Source organism: Pristiophorus japonicus, chromosome 8 (assembly GCF_044704955.1).
Source record: "Pristiophorus japonicus isolate sPriJap1 chromosome 8, sPriJap1.hap1, whole genome shotgun sequence".
Classification (NCBI taxonomy): Eukaryota; Metazoa; Chordata; class Chondrichthyes; family Pristiophoridae; genus Pristiophorus; species Pristiophorus japonicus.
The window spans coordinates 72,376,019-72,400,200 of NC_091984.1; the positions used below are offsets into that span (position 1 = coordinate 72,376,019).

Below are 24,182 nucleotides of genomic sequence, written 5' to 3' on the forward strand. Positions count from 1 at the left end.
GAGCTATGGAGGATGCCATCCTGGTAAAGGGGTTTGCATGCACGAACCCAATGACCACTGCCAGCATGCAGAGCAGGCAGATCATGACATGAATCAGTGAACGATGCTGATTTGATGCCAGCGCTGCCATTTTTCAACTGCACACTCCAGCTCTGTCTTAACCTCGCACAGCTAAACACAATGTTAAACAGAATGAAGGATCCCCCACCACCACTTTTGAAAGGGATTAACTACTTTCAGGTTAGTTGCTGGTTTATTTCTTCTAGCTGTTGGTGCAATTGTGTGTGTTTTTGGAGCTTTCCTATACTTGGCTAAAGTTTGAATAGTCTACAGGGAGTGGTCTGGCTGGTGCTGAAGCACATTTTTGTTCATTTAAAAGCTTGTGCTGAAACAAGTGACTTCCAGACATCGGTGAACTGGTAGAGCTTCCTCTGGGAAATGAAAATGACTGGGAGAATGAAAAGAGGCCTTGCAGAGCAGGACAAGCTACTAGAAGGGGGAGGAGGAGGGGGAGAAGGGCTCTCAGCAGGCCATAGCCACAGAGGGTATTTAGGGAGCAATTCTCTTACCTCAACTTCAGTAAGGACCAATGCATGCGATGTCTTCGCTTCACAAAAGAGGTTGTGACTGAAATCTGCCAGCTGTTGCAGCCACAACTATAACCTCAAAGCAGGGGAAGGACAGTATTCGATGTGGCTGTCATAATTGAATAGCTGTCAAGTGTGTGCAAGCTGTGAGTTGTGGGTGTGAGATTAGCAACAGTGCTAGGTGTGCGAGGGTGAGCTAAAACATATGAATTGAAGAGTTGAATGCTGATTTGTAGAGATTGTTGGTAGGTGAATGATGGGGGTGTAGTGAATTGAGCAGTGGATGAGGCTAGTGGTGCAGTTGATAGGATATGCCATTTAAAGTTGAACTCATTTACCTTGAAAATTTATTTCAGATTAAACTTCTTCCTGCACTGCATCCATGTCGCTTCTTCTCACAGACTCCTGAGCATATATCTTGAGGGCCTCCTGTCCCCCTGCGGTTACAGGATGTCTCTCCTTCTCGCCACGTCTTGCACCAAGATCTCCAGTGCTTTGTCAGAAAACCTTGGTGCTCGCTCTCTCGCATTTTCAGCCATTCCTCAAAGTATCGCAGCCCTGATGCACTTTTCAAAAAACTCCCACCACTTCTTACAGCCACAATGCACGTCCCCTTTAAGAGGTGTAGGCTACCTTTAAGTAGTGCTAACCACTCGCGATATCAGGCTCATTGCTAATTCGTGCAGACAATGAACAGCACAAGAAGTGCTGGTTGTACGCAGTAATCATTTAAAACAGAAGGCGCCACGAAGTTAACATGTTGCCTGCAACGCAATGAATGGGCATGGGTTGATCGTGTACCACAATCCCCACACCCATTTTTGTGGGTTAGCCAATTTAACCCTCCAAAGTCTGAACTAGGAAGTGTAAGTTAAAATAGTTAATCCAATGCCAAATCAGGTACAAAAGTAAAATAGAGGGAATGAAAGATGTGATTAAAAGAGAGGTAAAAGAGCAAGAAAAGGTAAAAAAAAATGTTTCTATTTAAATGTTTTCATTTTTAAATCTCCACCAATAAGTAAAATCTGAAGGAATGAGACTCCACACTTGTAAAAGTTAATTTTCAGTACCAGAGCGGGTGTTTGGCAGTAATGACGACTTATCACACCGTTAAAAAGATACTTAAACTGGAGTGGACAAGCCCTTACTTTTTCTGGTGAGTTTAATGGGCATCTATCACGTAAGTACTGCAACTTTACATCCTTCCATGTGTTTTAATGGTATGGCAAAGCTTGTAGAGGAGCAGGGTAACTCAGATAGCAACTTTCTGATTTCCATGTTTAACTGTGCATTTACGGTCGCCGGATGTTGCTGTCCGATTTACATTTGGTAACGGTGAGCGCCGATAGCCTCACCGTTATTTTTACCTGGAGTGTATTAGGGATGGTTTTCTAGAGCAATATGTCGAGGAGCCAACTAGAGGGCTGGCCATCCTAGACTGGGTGATGTGTAATGAGAAAGGACTAATTAGCAATCTTGTTGTGCGAGGCCTCTAGGGGAAGAGTGACCATAATACGGTAGAATTCTTTATTAAGATGGAGAGTGACACTGTTAATTCAGAGACTAGGGTCCTGAACTTGGGGAAAGGTAACTTCGATGGTCTGAGACATGAATTGGCTAGAATAGACTGGCGAATGATAGGCAATGGCAAACATTTAAAGATCACATGGATGAACTTCAACAATTGTACATCCCTGTCTGCAGTAAAAAATAAAACGGGGAAGATGGCTCAATCGTGGCTAACAAGGGAAATTAAGGATAGTATTAAATCCAAGGAAGAGGCATATAAATTGGCCAGAAAAAGCAGCAAACCTAAGGACTGGGAGAAATTTAGAATTCAGCAGAGGAAGACAAAGGGTTTAATTAGGAGGGGGAAAATAGAGTATGTGAGGATGCTTGCTGGGAACATAAAAACTGACTGCACAAGCTTCTATAGATATGTGAAGAGAAAAAGATTAGTGAAGACAAACGTAGGTCCCTTGCAGTCAGATTCAGGTGAATTTATAATGGGGAACAAAGAAATGGCGGACCAGTTAAACAAATACTTTGGTTCTGTTTTCACGAAGGAAGACACAAATAACCTTCCGGAAATACTAGGCGATCGAGGGTCTAGTGGGGAGGAGGAATTGAAGGAAATCCTTCATAGGTGGGAAATTGTGATAGGGAAATTGATGGGATTGAAGGCCGATAAATCCCCGGGGCCTGATAGTCTGTGTCCCAGAGTACTTAAGGATGTGGCCCTAGAAAGAGTGGATGCATTGGTGATCATTTTCCAACAGTCTCTCGACTCTGGATCAGTTCCTATGGACTGGAGGGTAGCTAATGTAACACCACTTTTAAAAAAAGGAGTGAGGGAAAACGGGTAATTATAGATTGGTTAGCCTGACATCAGTAGTGGAAAAAATGTTGGAATCAATTATTAAAAATTAAATAGCAGCGCATTTGGAAAGCAGTGACACGATTGATCCAAGTCAGCATGGATTTATGAAAGGGAAATCATGCTTGACAAATCTTCTGGAATTTTTTGAGGATGTAACTAGTAGAGTGGACAAGAGAGAACCAGTGGATGTGGTGTGTCTGGACTTTCAAAAGGCTTTTGACATGGTCCCACACAAGAGATTCGTGTGCAAAATTAAAGCACATGGTATTGGGGGTAATGTACTGACGTGGATCGAGAACTGGTTGGCAGACAGGAAGCAGAAAGTCGGGATAAACGAGTCCTTTTCAGAAAGGCAGACAGTGACTAGTGGGGTGCCGCAGGGCTCAGTGCTGGGACCCCAGCTCTTTACAATATACATTAATAATTTAGATGAAGGAATTGAGTGTAATATCTCCAAGTTTGCAGATGACACGAAGCTGGGTAGCGATGTGAGCTGTGAGGAGGATGCTAAGAGGCTGCAGCATGACTTGGACAGGTTCGGTGAGTGGGCAAATGCATGGCAGATGCAGTATAATGTGGATAAATGTGAGGTTATCCACTTTGGGGGCAAATAAACGAAGACAGATTATTATCTGAATGGCGGCAGATTAGGAAAAGGGGAGGTGCAACGAGACCTGGGTGTCATGGTTTATCAGTCATTGAAAGTTGGCATGCAGGTACAGCAGGCGGTGAAGGGTATGTTGAACTTCATAGCTAGGGGATTTGAGTACAGGAGCAGGGAGGTCTCACTGCAGTTGTACAGGGCCTTGGTGAGGCCTCACCTGGAATATTGTGTTCAGTTTTGGTCTCCTACTCTGAGGAAGGACGTTCTTGCTATTGAGGGAGTACAGCGAAGGTGCACCAGACTGATTCCTGGGATGGCAGGACTGACATATGAGAGACTGGATCGACTGGGCCTGTATTCACTGGAGTTTAGAAGGATGAGAGGGGATCTCATAGAAACATATAAAATTCTGACGGGACTGGACAGGTTAGATGCAGAAAGAATGTTCCTGATGTTGGGGAAGTCTAGAACCAAGGGACACAGTCTTAGGATAAGGGGTAAGCCATTTAGGACTGAGATGAGGAGAAACATCTTCACTCAGAGAGTTGATAATCTGTGGAATTCTCTACCGCAGAGGGTTGTTGATGCCAGTTCATTGGATATATTCAAGAGGGAGTTAGATATGGTCCTTACGGCTAAAGGGATGAAGGGGTATGGAGAGAAAGCAGGAAAGGGGTACTAAGGTGAATGATCAGCCATGATCTTATTGAATGGTGGTGCAGGCTCGAAGGGCTGAATGGCCTACTCCTGCACCTATTTTCTATGTTTCTATGTACCGCAAAATCCAGGCCAATATGCACTCTCGGTGGCCAAGACTTAAAAAATCTTGTTTTAATACAGTTACCTTTAATATTGTTGCCACAGTCTCCTGAGAAGCATTCCGCACATCATCTCCATTTACCGACAAGATTTGGTCTCCTTGCATGAGTCTCCCATCGAGTTCAGCAGCCCCACCTTTAACAATGTCCGAGATAAATACTCCTGTTCCATTCCTGTTGAAGTATTTAAAATTCAGTTCAAGTTATTCTTGTGATTTCACAGGATAGGCTGATAAAGTACATGGTGGTGAAACTCAATATAATACTGTTAATTTGTAAACTATATCAGTATTCCATGCTCTTTAAACTTATATGAGCTATAAATTTAATTGCAAGAAAATGTTTAAGGGTTAATGTTCTTACTATGCTTCCAGTGGGATTGTCTTGTACACTAAGAGTACATATTGGAAAATCTAGTTTCGAATAAGATGATTTTCCATGACCTTGGAAGTCAGAAAATGGTGCAGTGTGCATGAATATTTCCAATATATTCCCTCAGAGGCAGAGGCTTCGCACCCGGAATGCAAAGACAGAACATTACCCATTCAGACTACATCTGTCCCTTATATTTCAAGGCAGCTTTTAGCCCAGCCCCATTTTTGGCTTTCTTGAACAATTTACTGAGGGTAAGCAGGAAAATTACTTCCAATGCTACTTTTGGGCTGTTTACTGGGAACTGAGCGGATGGTATTTGGTATAGGAAGTAAGGAAAAGATGCGAGAACTTCATGTTCAACTTTTCCTAGAGGAAAGTGCCTGGACTCTACTCAGCACCTATTCCAATGGCACACGAAACCTACCATGTAGCCACAACCCTGATCTCATCACTCTATGCACGGTTTATTAGAGCGCCAATGGGTCTAAACCAATGTCCTGCTCCTACTCAGCATTTTTTTTCAAATACAATTTTGTGGTGTTATTTTACTGATTGGGTCATATAAATCCTAATAACTTACATCCAACTGTCCACAACGAACATTATTTAAAACTTAATTATGCTGAATAAATGTCCCTCCCCTTCAGAACATGCATGCAGTGCCTAGTCCTCAAATGTAACTGAAATAAATATTGAGATGCAGCACCTCGAGTTCACTTCCTTATTTATTCATGCAATATATGCAATATGTATAAAGCTAATCTGAACTAAGAAAAACAGAACTAGATCCTACTGTACTATACCCCTGTTATTAGTCACGGAGGAACCAAGTAAAAAACCTGTTAAATAATGGGGCACTTTATAAAAGTTCTTTAAAGAAGCTAACAACAATGCAATAAAGGAGTCTGTTATATTTAACGCTAGTATGTTATCTATTTGTGTTGGCAATACAAGAATAGATTCACTTCTACACACTGCTGGCCAACTGCTCCTTGCTGCTTATGCTGGACTGAAAAAGCTTCTAGACAGATTGAATCTGCCTTAATTTTGAAACAAATGTAATTTTGAATGAGTCTTCATTTGGACATGATGTTATTAACATTAATAAAAGCATTCAAAATTATCTTCATTGGAAAATTCCACCTACAGTACTGTTCAGAGAAGGTTCACGAGATTGATTCCGGAGATGAGTGGGTTGACTTATGAAGCTAGGTTGGGCTATACTCATTGGAGTTCAGAAGAATGAGAAGTGATCTTATCGAAACATACAAGATAATGAGGGGGCTTGACAAGTTGGATGCAGAGAGGATATTTCCACTCATAGGGGAAGCTAAAACTAGGGGACATAGTCTCATTTAAAACCGAGACGAGGAGGAATTTCTTCTCTCAGGTGGTTGGAAATCCATGGGATTCTTTGTCCCAGAGAGCTGTGGAGGCTGGGTCTTTGAATATATTTAAGGTGAAGACAGACAGATTTTTGAGCGATAAGGGAATAAAGAGTTATAGGGAGCGGGCAGGGAAGTGGAGCTGAGTACATGATCAGATCAGCCATGATTTTATTAAATGGCGGAGCAGGCTCAAGGGGCCAGGTGGCCTACTCCTGCTCCTATTTCTTGTGTTTTGTAAACACATCACTGTTATGTAGAAGTGCTGTAAACAGGCAGTTTCTTGATCATAGTACGAATCTCCTAACACATGGTCCTGAAGAAACCTATATTCATATGCAGTGTGCAATTTTAATTTTTTTTAAACAGATCACGAAAGAAGTCAATTATCTTACTTACCGTTTTCCCACAATACTCAGGCCCAATCCCCTGCCGACTTTTTTCTGAAGGTCCGCAAAAAACACATCTAAATTCTCCTCATCCTTGTACTGTGCTTCATCCCTGAAGACAGTGAGTTGCACCTTTTGTGGTGTCTGTCTCAATGCTGTGATCGCTTCTTCGTGAGTTGCATTCCTTAAATCAATTCCATTTACCTAACAGAAAGCAAAGTGGATCTCTAGGTATTCCTCATAAATCGCGATTTGAAAAGCTAAATAAATTTAGTCACGATAAGCTGCTGGTGCTTCACATTCAGTATTGTATAATTAGCTCTTTTAAAAAATGGTTTTTCCTCCTCTCTCTCTCATGCCTCCTCCCTGCTATTTTCTTGGCTTCTGTTCCTCTCGTTACCCTCTTTAGGTATTTTCTTTTCTCCTTCCCTATTTTTCTTCTCCTTTTGATTTTTCTTTACTATGCATAAGGGAAACTCGGAAAAGATAATGATCACGTCCCAGTATAAAAATGCAACCCTGAGGGTGACAAAACAGCAGAGTGAGAGCTCTCAGGGCACACAAAACTTTCACTGTAGGCCCAACTAAAGGTCTGGGAACACAACAGAAGAAAAGCTCAAAGCCATAAGAGAGAGGGTATTCATGCAGGCAAAACATATTTTAGGTAGTGGAAAAGGGGACATGTGAATTAGTTGGTAACTTTTGTGATTTATTTTCATAATTGTTGAATTTCTACATGTTTTTGTCCTAAGTTTTTTTTTTAGGAACTTGTCGTGGTGACCAAGATTTAGGGAAAAATATCTTTCAAGAATGTAATTGGTTTCTTTTTTAATAAATGGAAATTTCTTGACTAATCGTGAAATAAGTGTTCGCGATTTTGGAGGGTTGCCTTTTAGTGAATGTGAAAATTGAATGAATCAACATGGCTTAAGCCCTGACATTGCGTGATGCACACAAGCAAGGTGCAAACATTTTAATTATATAGATAGATTGTACTATGTTAGATCAATGAGTTAGATTTTATGGCCCCAAGTTTCCACATGATTTACTCCTGATTTTTAGGAGCAACTGGTGTAGAACGGAGTATCTTAGAAATCGGAATTTTCCACATTTAGTTTTCTGCAGTTCTAGTCAGGTAGAACAGTTTCACTTTGGAACAGAATTTTTTTTTTCCAAAAGGGGGCGTGTCCGGCCACTGACGCCTGATTTGAAAGTTTCCACAATGAAAACGTACACCAAACTAACTTAGAATGGAGTAAGTGAAGATTTTTGTATGCTTGAAAAAAACCTTGTCTACACTTTAAAAAAAATCAGGCGCAGGTTACAAATTAGGCGTCGGGAACGAGGTGAGGGGGGGGGGGGGGGAAGGGAAGTCATTAAATTCAACAATCAATCCTTAGTTATACTTATACAAATATTATACAAATAAATCCAACCTGAATAAAAATTTATAAGCAAAGAAAAGATTAAATAAACCATGTTCCTACCTATGTGAAAGTGCTTCAGGCAGACCTTTCAGGCAGCGGTGTGGCGTCAGTGTTTCGACGGCAGCGGCAGCAAGCAGCCTTCGAGCTGAGCTGCAGTGCTTGAGGCAGGGGTGTGGCGTCAGTGTCTCGACGGCAGCGGCAGGCAGCAAGCAGCCTTTGAGCTGAGCTGCGGTGCTTGAGGCAGGCCTTCATTCCCCGCGAAAATGCAGCACCCGGACGGACTTGAGGCCATTCAGCCATGGGATTGCAGCGGCGTCAGTGGCTGGCCGGGAGCCGAAGAATGAACACAGGACACACACAGCTGCAGATTTAAAATTCTTTAGGCCGTTCGGCCACGCTTATGGGGCGGCGTCAGTGGCTCGACGGCAGCCAAAGAATCAGGAGCGGACGTTTGGCCATTCGGCCATGGGATTGCAGCGGCGTCAGTGATTGGTCGGGAGCCGAAGAACGAACAGCAGCAGCCTTCAAGCTGTGAGGGGGAATGACTGAGGCCATTTGGACAGGGAGAGGCAGCCACATCGACATCTTTATATTTAAATTTGCAGAATGGGTGCTGCATTGTCAACACCACATATTATGCAATGGTTTGCTTCCTCATGCAAGAAATTCTTTGTTCTTGGTGGAAGTTGATCCATTGCAAAGTTGAATTGGCACTTTTATTTCTCCAAACACACAGTCCTTAATTTGCAGGCACCGGTTCTGCAAGTTTAGCAGTGAAAAGCTGAACTCACTGATTTCAGCAGGTGATTTATTCAGCAGTGCTGCTAAAAGCACTCCCTCACACACAGAAATATCAAGAAAATTAAAATACAAGCCTTTGCAGGGGTCCAAGAAACAAATCTTCACTTTTTCTGCAGCATTTTTAAAAATGGCCGAGTGCCAATGTTTACTTCAGACTGCGCGTGCGCGAACGCTCCAACGCACACGCGCAGGGTTGCCGGCACCAAGAAGCCTCATTTCAATTGTACCCGCCCCCTCCTACTTACAAAATCGGCGCGAGTGGTAGGCTCCGCCCCCTGTGCGCCGCGCCAAGCAGACAGAGCTCCCAGAATACCGCAGTTTTTTTCTGCCGCCGTTTTCGGCGCGAAAAACAGGCGCCCAGCTCTGAGGTGCGCCTTTTTCGCCGCGTGTGGAAACTTGGGGCCAATGAGTGGATGTCTCTTCTATCTGCCAATCTTGCTCTATTACTGGCCACAAAGAGCTGCGCGTAAGTGGCCGAGGTTCATTAACTTCCTGATTTGTCATCTGTCCACTGAGGAAGTGCCTCAACTTTGCACCATAGCTCACCCCATGTGTGACTGAACTCCGAACTCTCTGTAGGGAATTCGGAGCACAAATCACTCCATTCAGCACTTTCCACTATAGCAATGCATATTTAGTTTTAATCAATAGTTCCAAGGTACAATTGTGAATCTGGATCATTGTGTTTTGTTGTCCAAATGTGGAAAAGGTTTAGCTCTTCCCTGCTATTCAAATTTTAAAAAGTGATTACATATCACTGTACACTCTATTTTTATTAAAGTATAGTTGAAATATTCAGTCAGATAGCTGTTATTTATTTAATATTTACATTAAATTAGAGCACAACATTGAAGTTTGTGCTTTGAGGTTATTTTTTTTTTACAAACTTTTGTTCAATTAGTATGTGTTAAAAATTATATCTACACAGGCGAATCAAATGTCCTCAGAATAGCTGAATACACCTCAACAGGATTCCAATAGATGGCACACTTGACCAACATAAAATGTGTTAATGCCAGTTTCAGGAATCCAAATAATTTACTGCTGTCAGGAACCAAACACCTTTTCCGCTTTCAAAATTCACACCCTCTTCAAAACAATGCTTGTAAATTTCTACTTGGGATTAAAAACTGGAATGGAACAATTGTCCAGAAGATTAATCATTCATAGTCATCTCACATAAAGCTGAAACCCTTTAATTTTGGAGTTGAGCTTTATTTGCATAAAAAAAAAGTTAAATGGCATAAGGACTAAAATGTAAATATTTACTTTCTTAGCTACTTAACTCCTCCTGGACTTATGTAAAAGCAATTGACATGGAATTCCTCAATTTTCAGTGTAACAATGGCATAAGAGCCATATTGCACCAGATTTTTCTGAGGAAAGAGGCGCGCAAGTGACTTAGGCTAGTCTGACACCAGATCCTCGCTACGCACACATTTCCTCGATCATCAGCTTTGCTCCTGAATTACTTCTGCCAAATCCCCACTTAGCTCATTAACATAGCTCTGCCCCATGCAAAAGACCAAAGAACATGAATTTCCTGTTTTCACTGCCATTTCTGAATGTTTGTAAATTTAATACAACAATTTATATAGCGCCTTCAACATAATGAAACATCCCAAGGCGCTTCACAGGAGTATTATGCGATAAAAATGTTTACACCAAGTCGCATAAATAGAAATTAGCGCAAATGACCAAAAGCTTGGTCAAAAAGGTATGTTTTAAGGAGCGTCTTGAAGGAGGAAAGAGAGGTAGAGAGGCGGAGAGGTTTAGTAGGGAGTTCCAGAGCTTAGGGCCTAGGCAACAGAAGGCACAGCTACCAATGGTTGAGCGATTATAATCAGGGATTCTCAGCAGGACAGAATTATAGGAGCGCAGACATCTCGGGGGTTTGTGGGGCTGAAGGAGATTACAGAGATAGGGAGGTGCGAGACCATGGAGGGATTTGAAAATAAGGATGAGAATTTTGAAATCGAGACGTTGCTTAACCTGAAGCCAATGTAGGTCAGCGAGCACAGGGATGATGGGTGAGCGGGACTAGGTGCGAGTTAGGACATGGGCAGCCGAGTTTTGGATCACCTCTAGTTTACGTAGGATAGAATATCCCTAAACTTTTGGGGACAGCAGGTCCCAAAGTCACTATTTCTGGAGTTTCACAGTCATTACTCTTTCGATGGTCCCTCCCACTCCTTCCATCTGTCCCCTGACTCTTCTCCCTGCCCCTCAATCACCCTCCCCCACCCCCCCGTCTTTTCCCTTTCCTCTCATCTCTTTCCCAGTTACAGTTGGGCAGGCTTACCGTACTGGTGTTTCTACTTGCAGCAATGCAGACGATCCCCTTGGACTCCTGCATCACTCCAGTATCCATCATTTCTCTCCTCACTCTTCGCTGGGTTTATAACTCTCCTGTGGTTTCATACTACGCTTATTTTCCTTCTATCATTCCCCCAGACACTAACCCTGCTCTATGTTCCTCATTCTCCTTGGGCTCTAATTGCACTCTCCATTTCCCCTATTCTCCCCCACCAACCTCAGCTTCTATCTTTGCTGTTCACCCTGGCCTCTAATCCTCTCCTCTGTTCCCCCTCCAACCTCTCACCCAACTTTACTTTCCTCATCTGGTCTCTTCTAGCCTCCAACATCACAATTCTTCCTTGGCCTTGGTCCAATTATCCACCACCCTCTAGCCCAGATTAACTTGGTCTATGAGGTTTACTTATATATATATCTCACATTCTGAGGCTAATTGTTTCTTTGTTCATTGGAGTTGCTTGTAAATACCTATCCTCAAAGTCAGAAAAACGAGGAGGAAATCATTTTGCTTTCTTTTGCTATATTAAAGGATTTTGTACTCTTGTAACAAAGAGGGATACTTTTACATGTGACAGGAACATACTAGAAATATTCACCTATAATAGTAGAATGAGCTGCATCATATGCTGATGGTATGTCACTGTTCCAGTGTCACACAGCATCTCACTGTTTAACTCATGCAATTTCTGTGTTATTGACTAAAGATTCATAAAACAGAGACATGCCAAGCAACAAATTCGCATTCAATATTAGGTACTAAATGCAAGAATTTTGTGAAATTGGTGTCGTTGTTGATTTTTCCCCAAGTTGGGAGTTAACAGGGAAAAGTGTTATTAATAACCGAAGAAACCATGTTAAAAGCAGGGTGCAAAGGAGATTTATTAGAATGTTACCAGGGATCAGAGACTTCAGTTATGTAGCGAGCTGGAATTGTTCACCTTAGAGGAGGGTAGATTTAATAGAGGTGATCAAAATTATAAAGGTGTTTTAATAAATATGGAGAAACTGTTTCTATTGGCAGGAGGGCCAGTAACCAGAGGACACAAATTTAAGGTAATTGACAAAAGAATCAGAGGACAGAATCAGATGAGCAGAACTTATTTTTTTTATGCAGCAAGTTATGATGATCTGCAATGCACTGCCTGAAAGGATAGTGGAAGCAAGTTCAATAGCAACTTTCAATAGCAACATACTTAAAGCGGTAAAAATTGCAGGGCTTATGGGTAAAGAGCAGGAGTGGGACTAATTGGACAGCTCTTTCAAAGTGTTGACACATGTGTGATGCATGATTCTATATGGCAGATCTTGGTATTAATACTTTTTACTTTTTAGTTGTAATGAGGTATTTTTACAGTTTTAAATAGTGAAAAATAATTTTCTTCGTGACAAATTCAACAGGAGAGCAACTGTACCATGTTATAATATACACTGTATTGTCCAAAGTCCCATCATTATAACGCAGCATACCCTGATACACTGAGCAACGTAATGGGGGATTCCACGAGTACATATAAAAATTCCCCCCTCTGCTCTTCAATAATGGAGTGACATTTGCAATTTTCAATCCAAAGGCACCTGCCACCTTTTGTTTTCAGAGTCCTATGTTAATAGTGGCTATGAATTTTTCCAGGTTAATTGGGTCTGCATGCCTGCCCCATCATGTTTTGAGTAGGATTTCCCCATTGATGTAGCAGCCTGTGATGGTATAGTTCCATGATCTGCAATTTCAGGTCCCTCAATATCCTCTGGTACCCATCTTACTACAGGTAAATGAATTTGAAAATATTTATAGTACTTATTTTTTTAAATCCTCCACCTGAACATTGTCTTTGCACACAACCCCCCACCCCCCTCTCGCCCCCATCAGAAACTCCACTCCCTTGCTACTGGTTCCATTGCCTGCCCAGCTATTCTCAGGCTGAACCAGTGTGTTTACAACCTAAATATCCTCTTTGACCCTTAGCTGAGCTTCAGACCCCATATTCTTTCGATCACAAAGATGACTTTTTCCCACCTCAACATCACCACGCCCCTATACCAGCTCCGTCACCAAGAATCCTTATACATGCCTGCGTCACTTCCAGACTCCAATCCAACATCCCGTCACGCATTAAGCCCCATTTACCTTTCATCGCAGTCCTCACTGGTGTACATTTGGCCCCTCTTCACCACTGAATCAAGTTTCAAATCCATGTCTTTGTCTTTAAATCCTTCCTTGGCCTTACCCCACACCATCGTTGCACCCTCATCAAGTCCTATACTCTCCCCGAACTCAGTTGCTGACTCCAGCCTTTCGTACAACCCATTCCCTTTGCCTCGGCACTGGCGATGGAACCTTCAGTTGCTTCAGTCTGAACGTCTGGAATTCCTTGACGAAGCATCATTGACCTGAAACGTCAACTCTGTTGCTCTCTCCACAGATGCAGCCTGACCCACTGAGATTGCCAGCATTTTCTGTTTTTATTTCAGATTCCAGCATCTGCAGTATTTTGCTTTTGAGAAAGGGATTATGATGGTTTTTTGGTTGCAAAAATAGTTTTAAAAAAGGAGAGAGAGAGAGAGAGAGAGAGAGTTGAGATAAAATTAATAAAGTGTTTTTAGGTTTGTTGTGTTCATACTCTATTTATTTGTTAAGGCTCACTGGACGGGCATTAGGACCCTGTGGGAGCTATTCACAGTTGCTGTATTCATTCTGGTTCATGCCGGTTTGGGAACTCCATTTTGGGTTGTATAAAAGCACGGTTAAGTCACTTTTCTCCTGGCTCAGTTTGTCAGTTATTTACATGTACACAACATAATTTGGCAATGAGGATGATTCAAATTAACCTTCCGAACCCCCCACCTTTCCTCTCCTCATCTAGGGACCCTCCAATTCCGTGGCCAAGATGGATAAACAGTTTTTCTACATACATCACGGCAAGTGGGTTAGACAGCGACAACGTAACACCAGCTTGCCACCGTACAATTTTTATCCATTGCCTCGGCACCGAAGGCCAATGCATCTTTGGCCAAATCTAAGGCACAGAGTCCTACAACAAAACGGTAAGCGCCCTAGAGAACTATTTTGGGCCAAAGAAAAGTATCGTGATGGAGAGATACCACTTTTGTAAAAGGGGGCAAGGGAACGGTGAAACAATCAAACAGGAAATCATTACGTTAACTGAATTGGCCGCTATGTGTAACTTTGGAGCACTTCGAGGAAATGATCAGGGATCAAATTATTGAGAAAACAATGATCCCCTGCATTCAGGAATGCTTGCTAATGCAGAATGATAAATTGACATTAGACAAAACAACTAATTTTGCCATCCAAATCGAATCAGTGGTTTCCGATTCAAAAGCGATCTGATCCCCTGTTCCCCCTGTGCAGCAGACTGCAGCTACAGCCCATGTGCAAGGCATTCGTCCAAAGCGGAAATTACAGCAGAGACCCAGGGCCAGTAATAAGCCACTCACTACGGATCGCAGGCTTAACTTCCACTGGTTTAATTGTGGGGACAAATCACACTCAGCAAAGAGTCCAAACTGCCCTGCACATGGGAAGGAAAGCTCTGCATGTGGTAAAATGAACCATATTGCGAGTGTCTGTTGCTCATCGCAGCATATTCAACATGTGGACAACCCCGACAGTGATAAGCCCAGTACGGTTTACACCGTTAATAACATTTCGCACATTGGCTTGGGCAAATTCAAGGACTGTGAGGTAAACATTGATCTGCCTCCTCATTGACCTTGGAGCCAAAGTCTCCATATTGAGCGAGGCTGTGTACAGTGCCCACTTCACGCACTGTCAATTGCAGCCCGCAACTTCCATTCTACATACATTCTCCAACTCCAAAATTGAGGTACTTGGGGTCATATCTACAATATACTACAAGGACATAACATTGGAGAACTTTTCCTTTCATGTCATGAAGAGACAAAATCTCATGGGTATTGACCTTTATGACAAGCTTGGGTTCAAAGTTTACGACCCAATGGACATACTTGTATATACGGTGGACTTTGACAAGCAGTATCCCTCAATCTTTACAGGGTTTGGAGTGACAACAAAATCCTGCCATCGTCCCCGCGTTAACCCTTCCATCAAACTGATTACGCAGCGACTTCGCCGTCTCCCATTTGCGGTTCGCGACCAAGTATCAGCAGAATTAACGCGACTTGAATCTCAGAGAATCATTGAGAGCATCGACTCCTCATCCTGGATCTCGAACTTAATCATTGCTTGGCACAAAAATGGGGAGATCCGCCTATGCATCGATCTGAAAGAGGTCAACAAGGCCATCATCCCCGACAAGTACTCTCTTCCTACCATCAATGAATCAGAATTCCATGGCTCAATCGTCTTTACGAAACTTGACATGCGCCACAGTTACCTGCAAATACCCCTAGTGGAGGACAGCAAATCGCTCACGACATTCACGACGCATGATGGTCTATATCAGTATCGGTGCACGTCCTGCGGACTATCTTCTGCACGTGCATTTCAGAAGATTGTCACTACTATGCTAGCAGGCATAAACGGAGCCCTCAATCTGCTTGACGATATCTTCGTCCATGGATGGACAATGACCAGCGACTTCATACAGTTATGGTTAGACTTGCTACACTTAATGCCGATAAGTGTACATTCGCTGCTGGGGAAATAAACTTTCTGGGCTACAGAGTCACAACACAACATCGACGAGATCCAGTGAATGCAAGAGGCTACCAACATCAAAGAACTTTCAGCATTCCTTGGCACTTGCAACTTCTATCTGAAATTTGTCCCACACATTGCCGAACCACTTCACATGTTGCTGCGCAAAGATGTCCCTTGGGAATGGACATATTCTCACGCTCAGGCATTCACCACGCTTGAGAAAATCACATCCCCTCCTATCCTCGCGCACTTTGATCTGAATGCCACTACGTACGTCACCACGGATGCATCAGGCACCATCATGGGTACTGTGCTTTTGTCAGTTATTTGTGCGTACACAACAAGGTTAACCTACTAAAGTGAGAAATAAGTTAGTTTCCTAAACAATAGTAATCCTCAGGCTAGTAATGTAGCATTTATAAATTGCAAATAAACCCCATGCAGTATAAAGCAAAATAGATCAAAGGGGAAGTAAAATCCCTTAAGGTGCCGAGCACTATCTGTTAAAGCTGATTCTGCCTGCCTGTGACAGCTCAGTGGTTTGGTACGCACGTACAGGCGCATATACAGCTTTTGCTATGTCCATTTTTCAATGTCTGATGCCAGGAAGTCACTTGTCTAATCTGCTCATTAGTGGGCACTTCAGTGTTTACAGATGATTGAACAGAACAGATGGATGGGTCCTGGCATTACCATTTTGAAAAAATAAACCAGCTTTTGGTAATAATGGGCCACTTATTAAACCTGTTCACAATTTGATTAACTTTTCTTAAAGTAACTGATATAGCAGGGAGTTGGACAGATATATAATGGACAAGCATGCAACACAATGTCAGCATGTTCAGTGGCTATATTGTGATGCTAACTGCTTGAACATATACAGATCAGTAATAGATTATTTTATATTCTCCAGCCACATTTCATCTTTCATTAAAACATTTGAAACATGCTGTTTGAATTCGACAGTCATTTCTCTTCATGTACAATTGTTAACCATAAAGTTTAGGCAAAAATAATTTTATTTTTCAACAGCTATAAATATAGTTTCCATTAAAATGTAACAGCACAGAATTCACAGGTAAACACACGTTTGGTGTGAGGAGGCTTGTGTGGAGCATAAACACTGGCATGGGCCGAATGGCCTTTTTCTGTGCTGTAAATGCTATGTAATTCTATGTACAGTATTACCTTTCTTTGCATACATTGTGGAACAACTGTTTTCAGGTGAAGGCAACCACAGCAAAGATAGGTGCCTCAGAAATTTGACCCTGGTGTTTGTTAGGGCACACAAAGCTGGAGTAATTAACCTTGTGCACCAATGGGCAAGTTAGCAGTTTATCACCGCCTAATAGGCACTCCATGAATGTATACAACTGGTAAAATTCTATTTGCTTTACTTCTTGACACAACAGCATTAGTTAAGCAGCTGTGACCCAACTGCTTCGGCTTCCAGTCAAGTACTTTTGATCAACCGAACTATAATCACAGTTTTATAAACTATGGGCTCAAAATTGGCTCCTGCAGATTTTTGCCGCACTCACCGGAGTTGCGCCGCTTTTGTACGATGAAAAAGGCGCTGAAAAAATGTCCTCCGATTCTGGCCGCTGTGTTGCCTCTCCCAGGGCTTGGCGCAGTGTGGCCAGTGGATTGGGGGTGGAGCTACTGTCCCGGCGCTGAACACATTGCTGGGACGTCTGCACGTGCGCGTTAGAGTGCACGCTGATGTGCAATAGCTTCTCACCCCCAGCGCGTTTTGCAGCTTGTGTGGGAGGGACCCGATGCTCGCCGCCCCTATCCCTGGCCGAGTGGTCTCCCGCATCGGCCAGGCCTGCTGTGGAACGCATTGTAAATGTGAAGAATTGTAAGTAAGTGCTGTTCAGAGGGCATTGTCATTGATTTAGAATTTTGTGCATCAATAATACAATACCAGGAAATCGGTGAGTGTAGATGAATGGAGTGTTTTGAGATGAAGGTAGGACTTACTTCTATTTTTTATTTGTTATTGAATGTTTATTACTTTTTGTGCTTTGTTTAGTGCTTTGTAAGTCTTGATACTTTAGGTGCAGGTCATCTCCGCTTCCTTCTATTTTTTATTTGTTATTGAATTCTTATTTTTGTGCTTTGTTTAGAGTTTTGATATGAAGGTAGGACTTAGTTTTATTTTTTATTTCTTCTTGAATGTTTTTATGTCTTTCTGAATGCTTACTACTTGTTGTGCTTTGTTTAGTGCTTTGCAAGGTCCTCTCCACTTCCCTTCCCGCCCCTACCTCTGGCCGAATGGTCTCCGATGTACCTACCTGCGCTGATTTCTTAACTCTCCGCAAGGGCTTTCATAAACGGCTACAAGTGGCCGCATACGCTGGCCTAAGTTAGTGTGGAGTAACTATTGGCTGTCCAAAGTGGCCTAAATGGCCAAAACTGGCGTAAGTGGCTGGTAACGCTCCCTTTTGAGAAAAAAAATAAACTAAAAAAATCCTAACTAACTCACTTACTTACACTGGGGCAAACTGAATGTGCAAAATGGGGATTTTTAAGATACTCCAGAAAAATCAAGTTGCTCCAAAAAAATACGGAACAACTCCTGGCCAATTTTGAGCCCATAATGCTTAACTTTATTAAGTAATGAAATAGTTGGATTTTTATCCTTAGTCTAGCTGTGCAGTTATACTGTTACCTCCTCACCCCTCCCTCTCGACCAAAAAACATTGTTCATTTATTATTCCAGTAAAATAATAAAATCATTTACCCAGGATTATCTTTAAAGAAAAAAATAATCACTGTTATTGTAGTAGAATTTTCAGTGTCTTTGATGTCTTGTAAACAAGGGAACAGTCATTTATTAGGATGAAAGGAAGCTCTACATTTAAATCTTTCTTCAACACAATAGTATGTCTAGAAGCTCAAAGGGTGGCTATGTTCTGGAAAGATATGAAAGGAGATGGTTCAAAATATCTCATTGTAAACTGAAACGCTTGTGGCTCTAACGTATGGTGAAGAAAATTGTGAACTAAATGAAAACTATAAAGAGCCAAGTTACCCCATATTAACTGCAACTATTTATGATACTGAACAGGGTTACAAATTGCTGCACGCTAACCACACGAGATTTATAGTCATATTTTCTGCATCATTTATAAAGTGATTTTTTTATGCAGAGACCACAAACTATTGCATGATTGTCTTTTAAAGTTAGGAACATAAGAATTTACATGACTATGCCCATGTAGCTAATCCCAAAGTCTGAAAAATGGTGTACACTAACTATACATGGCAACCTTGAAAGCTAGTACCATTCACAACCCAAGAACAAATTTAAAAATAAATACTGCCATGTACACTAATGAGAACATATCACTCCCACTTAAATTCTAAATAATGGCATACGTGTATAACTTCCAGAGACAGTTGTTGACTATTATGGTACAATTATTGTTGCTAATCACAAACATAAAATAACACCTGGTGAGAAAAATGATGATTGCAGGCATTAGGTAATTAACTTGCGTGGAACGCGAAAGAGGCTTGACTTGATTTCTTCGGAAAAGTGTTAACTTTCAGGCGATCTGATTGTTTTCAAAATTATGAATAGAATTGACTAAACTTATGCAAGCAATTTGTTCAAGGTGGTGATTGGGTTCAAATACTGAATATGCAAATTAAAAATTAGGAACTTGAAGTAAAAGGAAATTAGGTGAAAATTTTTCACCCAAAGGGTGAAATTAGTTATTAGAGAAGGCCATTGAAGTGGTTAGTATCAACAAATTTAAGAAGAAAATTGATTTATTTCTGGAGAGAAAACAGGTTGTGTGATGTGGTGAGAATGTGTGTAGGTAGGTTGGTGAGATCTAGCACTTAAAAATGGACCTGTTTGTTGGACCTAATTGTAGTTACCTATAATATTTTGTTCTTCTGCACTGCATGTCCAAAATGTAATGTAACAGGGCTGTACTCACCTCCAAGACTTGGTCCCCAGCCCAGAGCCTGCTGTCTTTAGCAGCTGCACCCTCTTCATATACTTCATGAATAACTATTGCGTCCTGAAAGAAATCCATAATTATCATTTAGCATTACCAGAATTTGTACACATCTGGAAGCTGCTTTCCTAATCAGTTTAGGTAAATCCCAGTGGTATTCATTAAATGCTCAATTTGTTCCCTGAAGTACTTACAGTAATAAATAGCAGGCAATGGAAGTGGGAAGTAGAAGAATATTTTGCCAATGGGTATCAAAACTAGAGGCTCAAATAGTTTTTTTTAAAAAACAAATACCCTGATCCAGAACCTCATGTCCAATGACTTACTTTCTTTCAAACTGTTTTGTATCTGTAACAATGTATGGCTGTTTTGCTACATTAAATGCACTATATAAATGCAAGTTGTTGTTTTGTGACATTTGGAGAGTGATGGCTATACGTTTGAAACTGTGGGGTAGATTTTCATCTTCACTGCCGGAGCGGTAATCAGGCCGAGTAGATCGCCAGCCCTTAAAACAACCCACTGATTTTCCTTCCATTCATTACAATGGAATCCTTCCCTATACTTATATTAAAAAAAACATATATACATAAATTATATACAGCGGGATGATCAGGCCACCTGCCCAATGTTATCAGTCTGAGGCCTGAACCATTTTGATGGTATAGGTTTGTTCAAATTGCATTAGTGGGCTGCCCCTGCATTTCCAGCAGTGGTGGGCAGACTGCCAGATTGCCGGTTAGAATTTTTGGAAGGCCGGTCACATATTAAAAGCACGCCTGCAGCTCAAAACTCTTGAACTTTTTGTTGCTATTGGAAGATTTGGCTGCAACATGTCTCAGTCAAGAGTGTCTAGATTTATTGAGTCAGTAGTGGAGGTCCTTGCTGAGCAGGCAGGTTCTCGTTCTCTTGAATTGCAGAAAGGTGCCCAGGCAGGACTTTGCAGCAGGACTGGAAGGAGGTGGCTGACTACCAGGACCATCACCCACGGCGCATGGGGTCAATGCTGCAAGTGCTTAAATGACATTACCCAGATAGCAAGGGTAAGAAAGATGTCTTGCGATCTTTATTTCTCTGCACTATACCTTGCCACAGCACTTCCCCCTTCAGCACTGTAAACACTTCTCTCCCCTACTCCACATGCTTCTCATCCAAATGCAATGGCAAGCTGCACCAATCCTTTTCATTAGAATCACACACTCACCTACTGCCAATACCCTCACAAGAAGCCAAATAGCATTGTGCTTTTACCTGGGAGCAACTGGAAAGCAGTTCACTTCTTATTTAAAGAAATGGGTAGAAGTATTAGAGGGGAGTTAAGGAGAACTTTTTTTTAACCATGAGGGTGGTCAGAGTCTGGAACTCACTGCCTGAATGGGTGGTAGAGGCAGAAACCCTCATCACATTTAAAAAGTACTTAGATATGCGCTTGGAGTGCCGTAACCCACAAGGTTACGGACCAAGAGCTGGAAAGTGGGATTTGGCTGGATAGCTCTTTTTCGGTCGGCAGAGACACGATGGCCTCCTTCTGGGCCGTAAATTTCTATGATTCTATGATCCTTTGCCAAAGCAAATGCTGTGGATACTGAAAATCTGAAATAAAAACAGAAAATGCTGGAAAAAGTCAGTGGGTCATCAACCTGAAACATTAATTGTGTTTCTCTCTCCACAGATGCTGCCTGATCTGCTGAGTATTTCCAGCATTTTCTGTTTTTATTTCACACCTTTGCTAGCTTTCTGTGCATCAGCAATTGTCTGAGGTATTGGACAGCCTGCCTAGGCACTGCCGTACCATGCATAAGAGCATGTAGGAGTCTGCTTCTAGTTTGTGTGAAGCTCTGGTGCAAGGCATCAGCAGTCTACCACAGAGTACATGGTACCTCTATGGATGCTGCTGTGTCTGTCTCACCAGCTCTTGCAGCTTTAATCAAAGCTCAAACTGGTGCCATTCACCGTAGCAACATCTCCACCGCTTTCTAAAGGTCCGGGGATGTATTAATGGGGGCTTTTACTCTACCACAGATCTACTCTCCTGAAAATCAGTGGAAATGAAGAGTTGCAGCCCCATGGGAATGGTGCATATTGCCCTCTCAGGATGACAGCACATCTGCTGCTTCACCACCCCCTCAAGCAATGCTGGACATGGTGCCAGAAAGCCAGATGGGGACAGACTGCTTTGGCAGCAACTAGGATGGTGTAGTCTGCATCCTCACTGTCATTGGAATTCCTCATCAGAAGGCAAAATATTTCCTTGCTGTGCAGGTGCCATTTGCTGTCCCCGTTGCACAGCAAAGTTTGTAGAATGCAACAGACGACCATAATCTGAGACACTCTCTGTGGACTGTACTGCAGAAAACTCCCAGACTTGCCAACTGTGGCTCAGTTGATACTGCTCTCGTCTCTGAGTCAAAGAGGTTGTGGGTTCAAGTCCCATTCAAGAGACTTGAGCACAAAAATCCAGGCTACATTCCAGTGCAGTACTGAGGGAGGTGGTTAACGATGAGACGTTAAACCGAGGCTGTGGTAGAGCTGTCTGCTCTCTCAGGTGGACCTAAAAGATCTCATGGCACTATTTTGAAGAAGAGCAGGGGAATTATCCCTGATGTCCTAGCCAATATTTTATCTTTCAATAAGCATCACTAAAAAAAAACAGATTATCTGGTCATTATCACATTGCTGTTTGAAGGATCTTGCTGTGCGCAAATTGGCTGCCACGTTTCCTACATTACAACAGTGATTACACTTCATTAGCTGTAAAGTGCTTTGGGATATCCTGAGGTCATGAAAGGCGCTATATAAATGCAAGCGTTGTTTGAGTATTCCAAGATCTGTTCGAAGATGGTTCTTGTGATCCCATGGCTCAGGTTGTACAACTTTTCAGCCAGCAAGCATGGGCTTTTTACAGTTGTTGTAAGCCAGCTGTAAAGACCATCGCCTCTGTTCCAAGCAACCAGCCTCTAAGTTTCTTTTGCTATCTCCAGACTCAACTATTCCAGTGCTCTCCTGGTCTATCGTTATCTTCCACCCTCCATAAACTTGAGATCATTCAAAACTCTGCTGCCTGTATCCTCTGTTTGCTGACCTACACTGGCTCCCGGTCCATCAAAGCCTTAATTTTAAAATTCGCATTCTTGTGTCCAAATCCCACTGCAACCTCCCCCCAGCCGTACCACCCTCCAAGTACTCTGCATCATCCCAGCTCTTGCGCGACCCCCATTCCCTTTGTCCCAGAATTGTTGGCCAGGCCTTCAGCCAGCTAGCCCTTAAGGTCTGGAATTTCCTCCTTAAACATCCATCTCTTCACCTTTAAGACCCCCCTTAAAACTTATCTCTTTGACTAAGCTTTTAGTCACCTGTCCTAATTGGGCCTGAAATTCCGATTGCAGTCTTCTCGCGGGCAAACGAGTGAAATAGGGAAAAAAAATATGCACACTTACCTGTTGCTGCTGTGCCCGTTCGAACTTCCGAGCCGGAGGCCTTTGGTGACTGCGCGTTGCAGCGCGTGCACGTGGGGACGTGCGCAGGCCGGGAGCTGGAGACAGCAGCCAATCAGGTTACTATATTTTCTCATTCATAGTAATAGGAATTCCGTAAGTCTGGAACTCCTATTACTATGAATGAGAACCTCCTCCCCCAAACACGCAAAACACAATAAAAAATAGAAAATAAACTACATATTTAACATTCATTTAAATTAAAGTTCTTAAAAAAAAAGTCAGGAAAATATTTTTTTTTAAGAAGTTTTTTTAATTAAGCCTTAAAATAAACTTACTGTTGTGGGGAGGGTTTTTAAAAATAAAATGTGCTTTTATAACTTTATTTTAAAATGTCTGTGTATTTTTAAACACGTGCGTCTGTAAAAGTAGGCTATAAGCCTGCTTTTTCAGGCGCAAGATTTTAAAGGACCTGTGCAGGGCCGATATTCGTAAATATTGAAAATCTTGCCCTGCAAGTGTCCTCGCTCCCGATATGCGTGAGATCTGTCAAGCCAGAAACTTGACAGATCGGAAAAGCCGTTTTCAGCGTATGCGCATTGCGCGCTGAACCCCGGCTTTTCCGATGCCTTCCCAGGTCCATAGAAACTTCAGGGTCAATATTTCTTTCTTTAGCTTGATATCAATATCTGGCTTATTACTCTTCTGTGAAGTGTCTTGGGATGTTTTCCTACATTAAATGCAAAAGAAAATTGATGAAATATTTTGGTGCATAATTCTATAAACCCAGCTGTAGATCAGCAGGAAATGTGTTCAAACAATGTTTACTTTTGAATTTGAAAGTGGGAATTCAAGTAACAGATTAGCAATTGTAATGTACTGACAGTTTACACCACCCAAAAAGGGGTCATTCCAGGGATGTTTCCTGGCCTGCAAGGCCCAGGAGCAGGAATAGGCCATAATGCTGGCTCAATCTGTACAGGTCACATGTCTGGCTGCCATAACTACAATTCAGTACCTTTAAGAAAAGTCATTAGTGCTAAACAAAAC

General features: G+C 42.2%; 1 protein-coding gene across 1 annotated transcript in view; it reads right to left on the reverse strand.

Moving 5' to 3' along the window:
• The window catches only part of patj (PATJ crumbs cell polarity complex component), a 446,032-nt gene that overhangs the window by 60,283 nt on the left and 361,567 nt on the right, over positions 1-24,182 (reverse strand). Inside the window, exons 34-36 of the mRNA XM_070888230.1 lie at positions 19,678-19,761; positions 6,549-6,742; positions 4,416-4,563 (exon numbers count right to left, since the gene is read on the reverse strand). Of these exons, the coding sequence (XP_070744331.1) occupies positions 4,416-4,563; positions 6,549-6,742; positions 19,678-19,761 (426 nt within the window). The remainder of the gene's footprint in view (positions 1-4,415; positions 4,564-6,548; positions 6,743-19,677; positions 19,762-24,182) is intronic.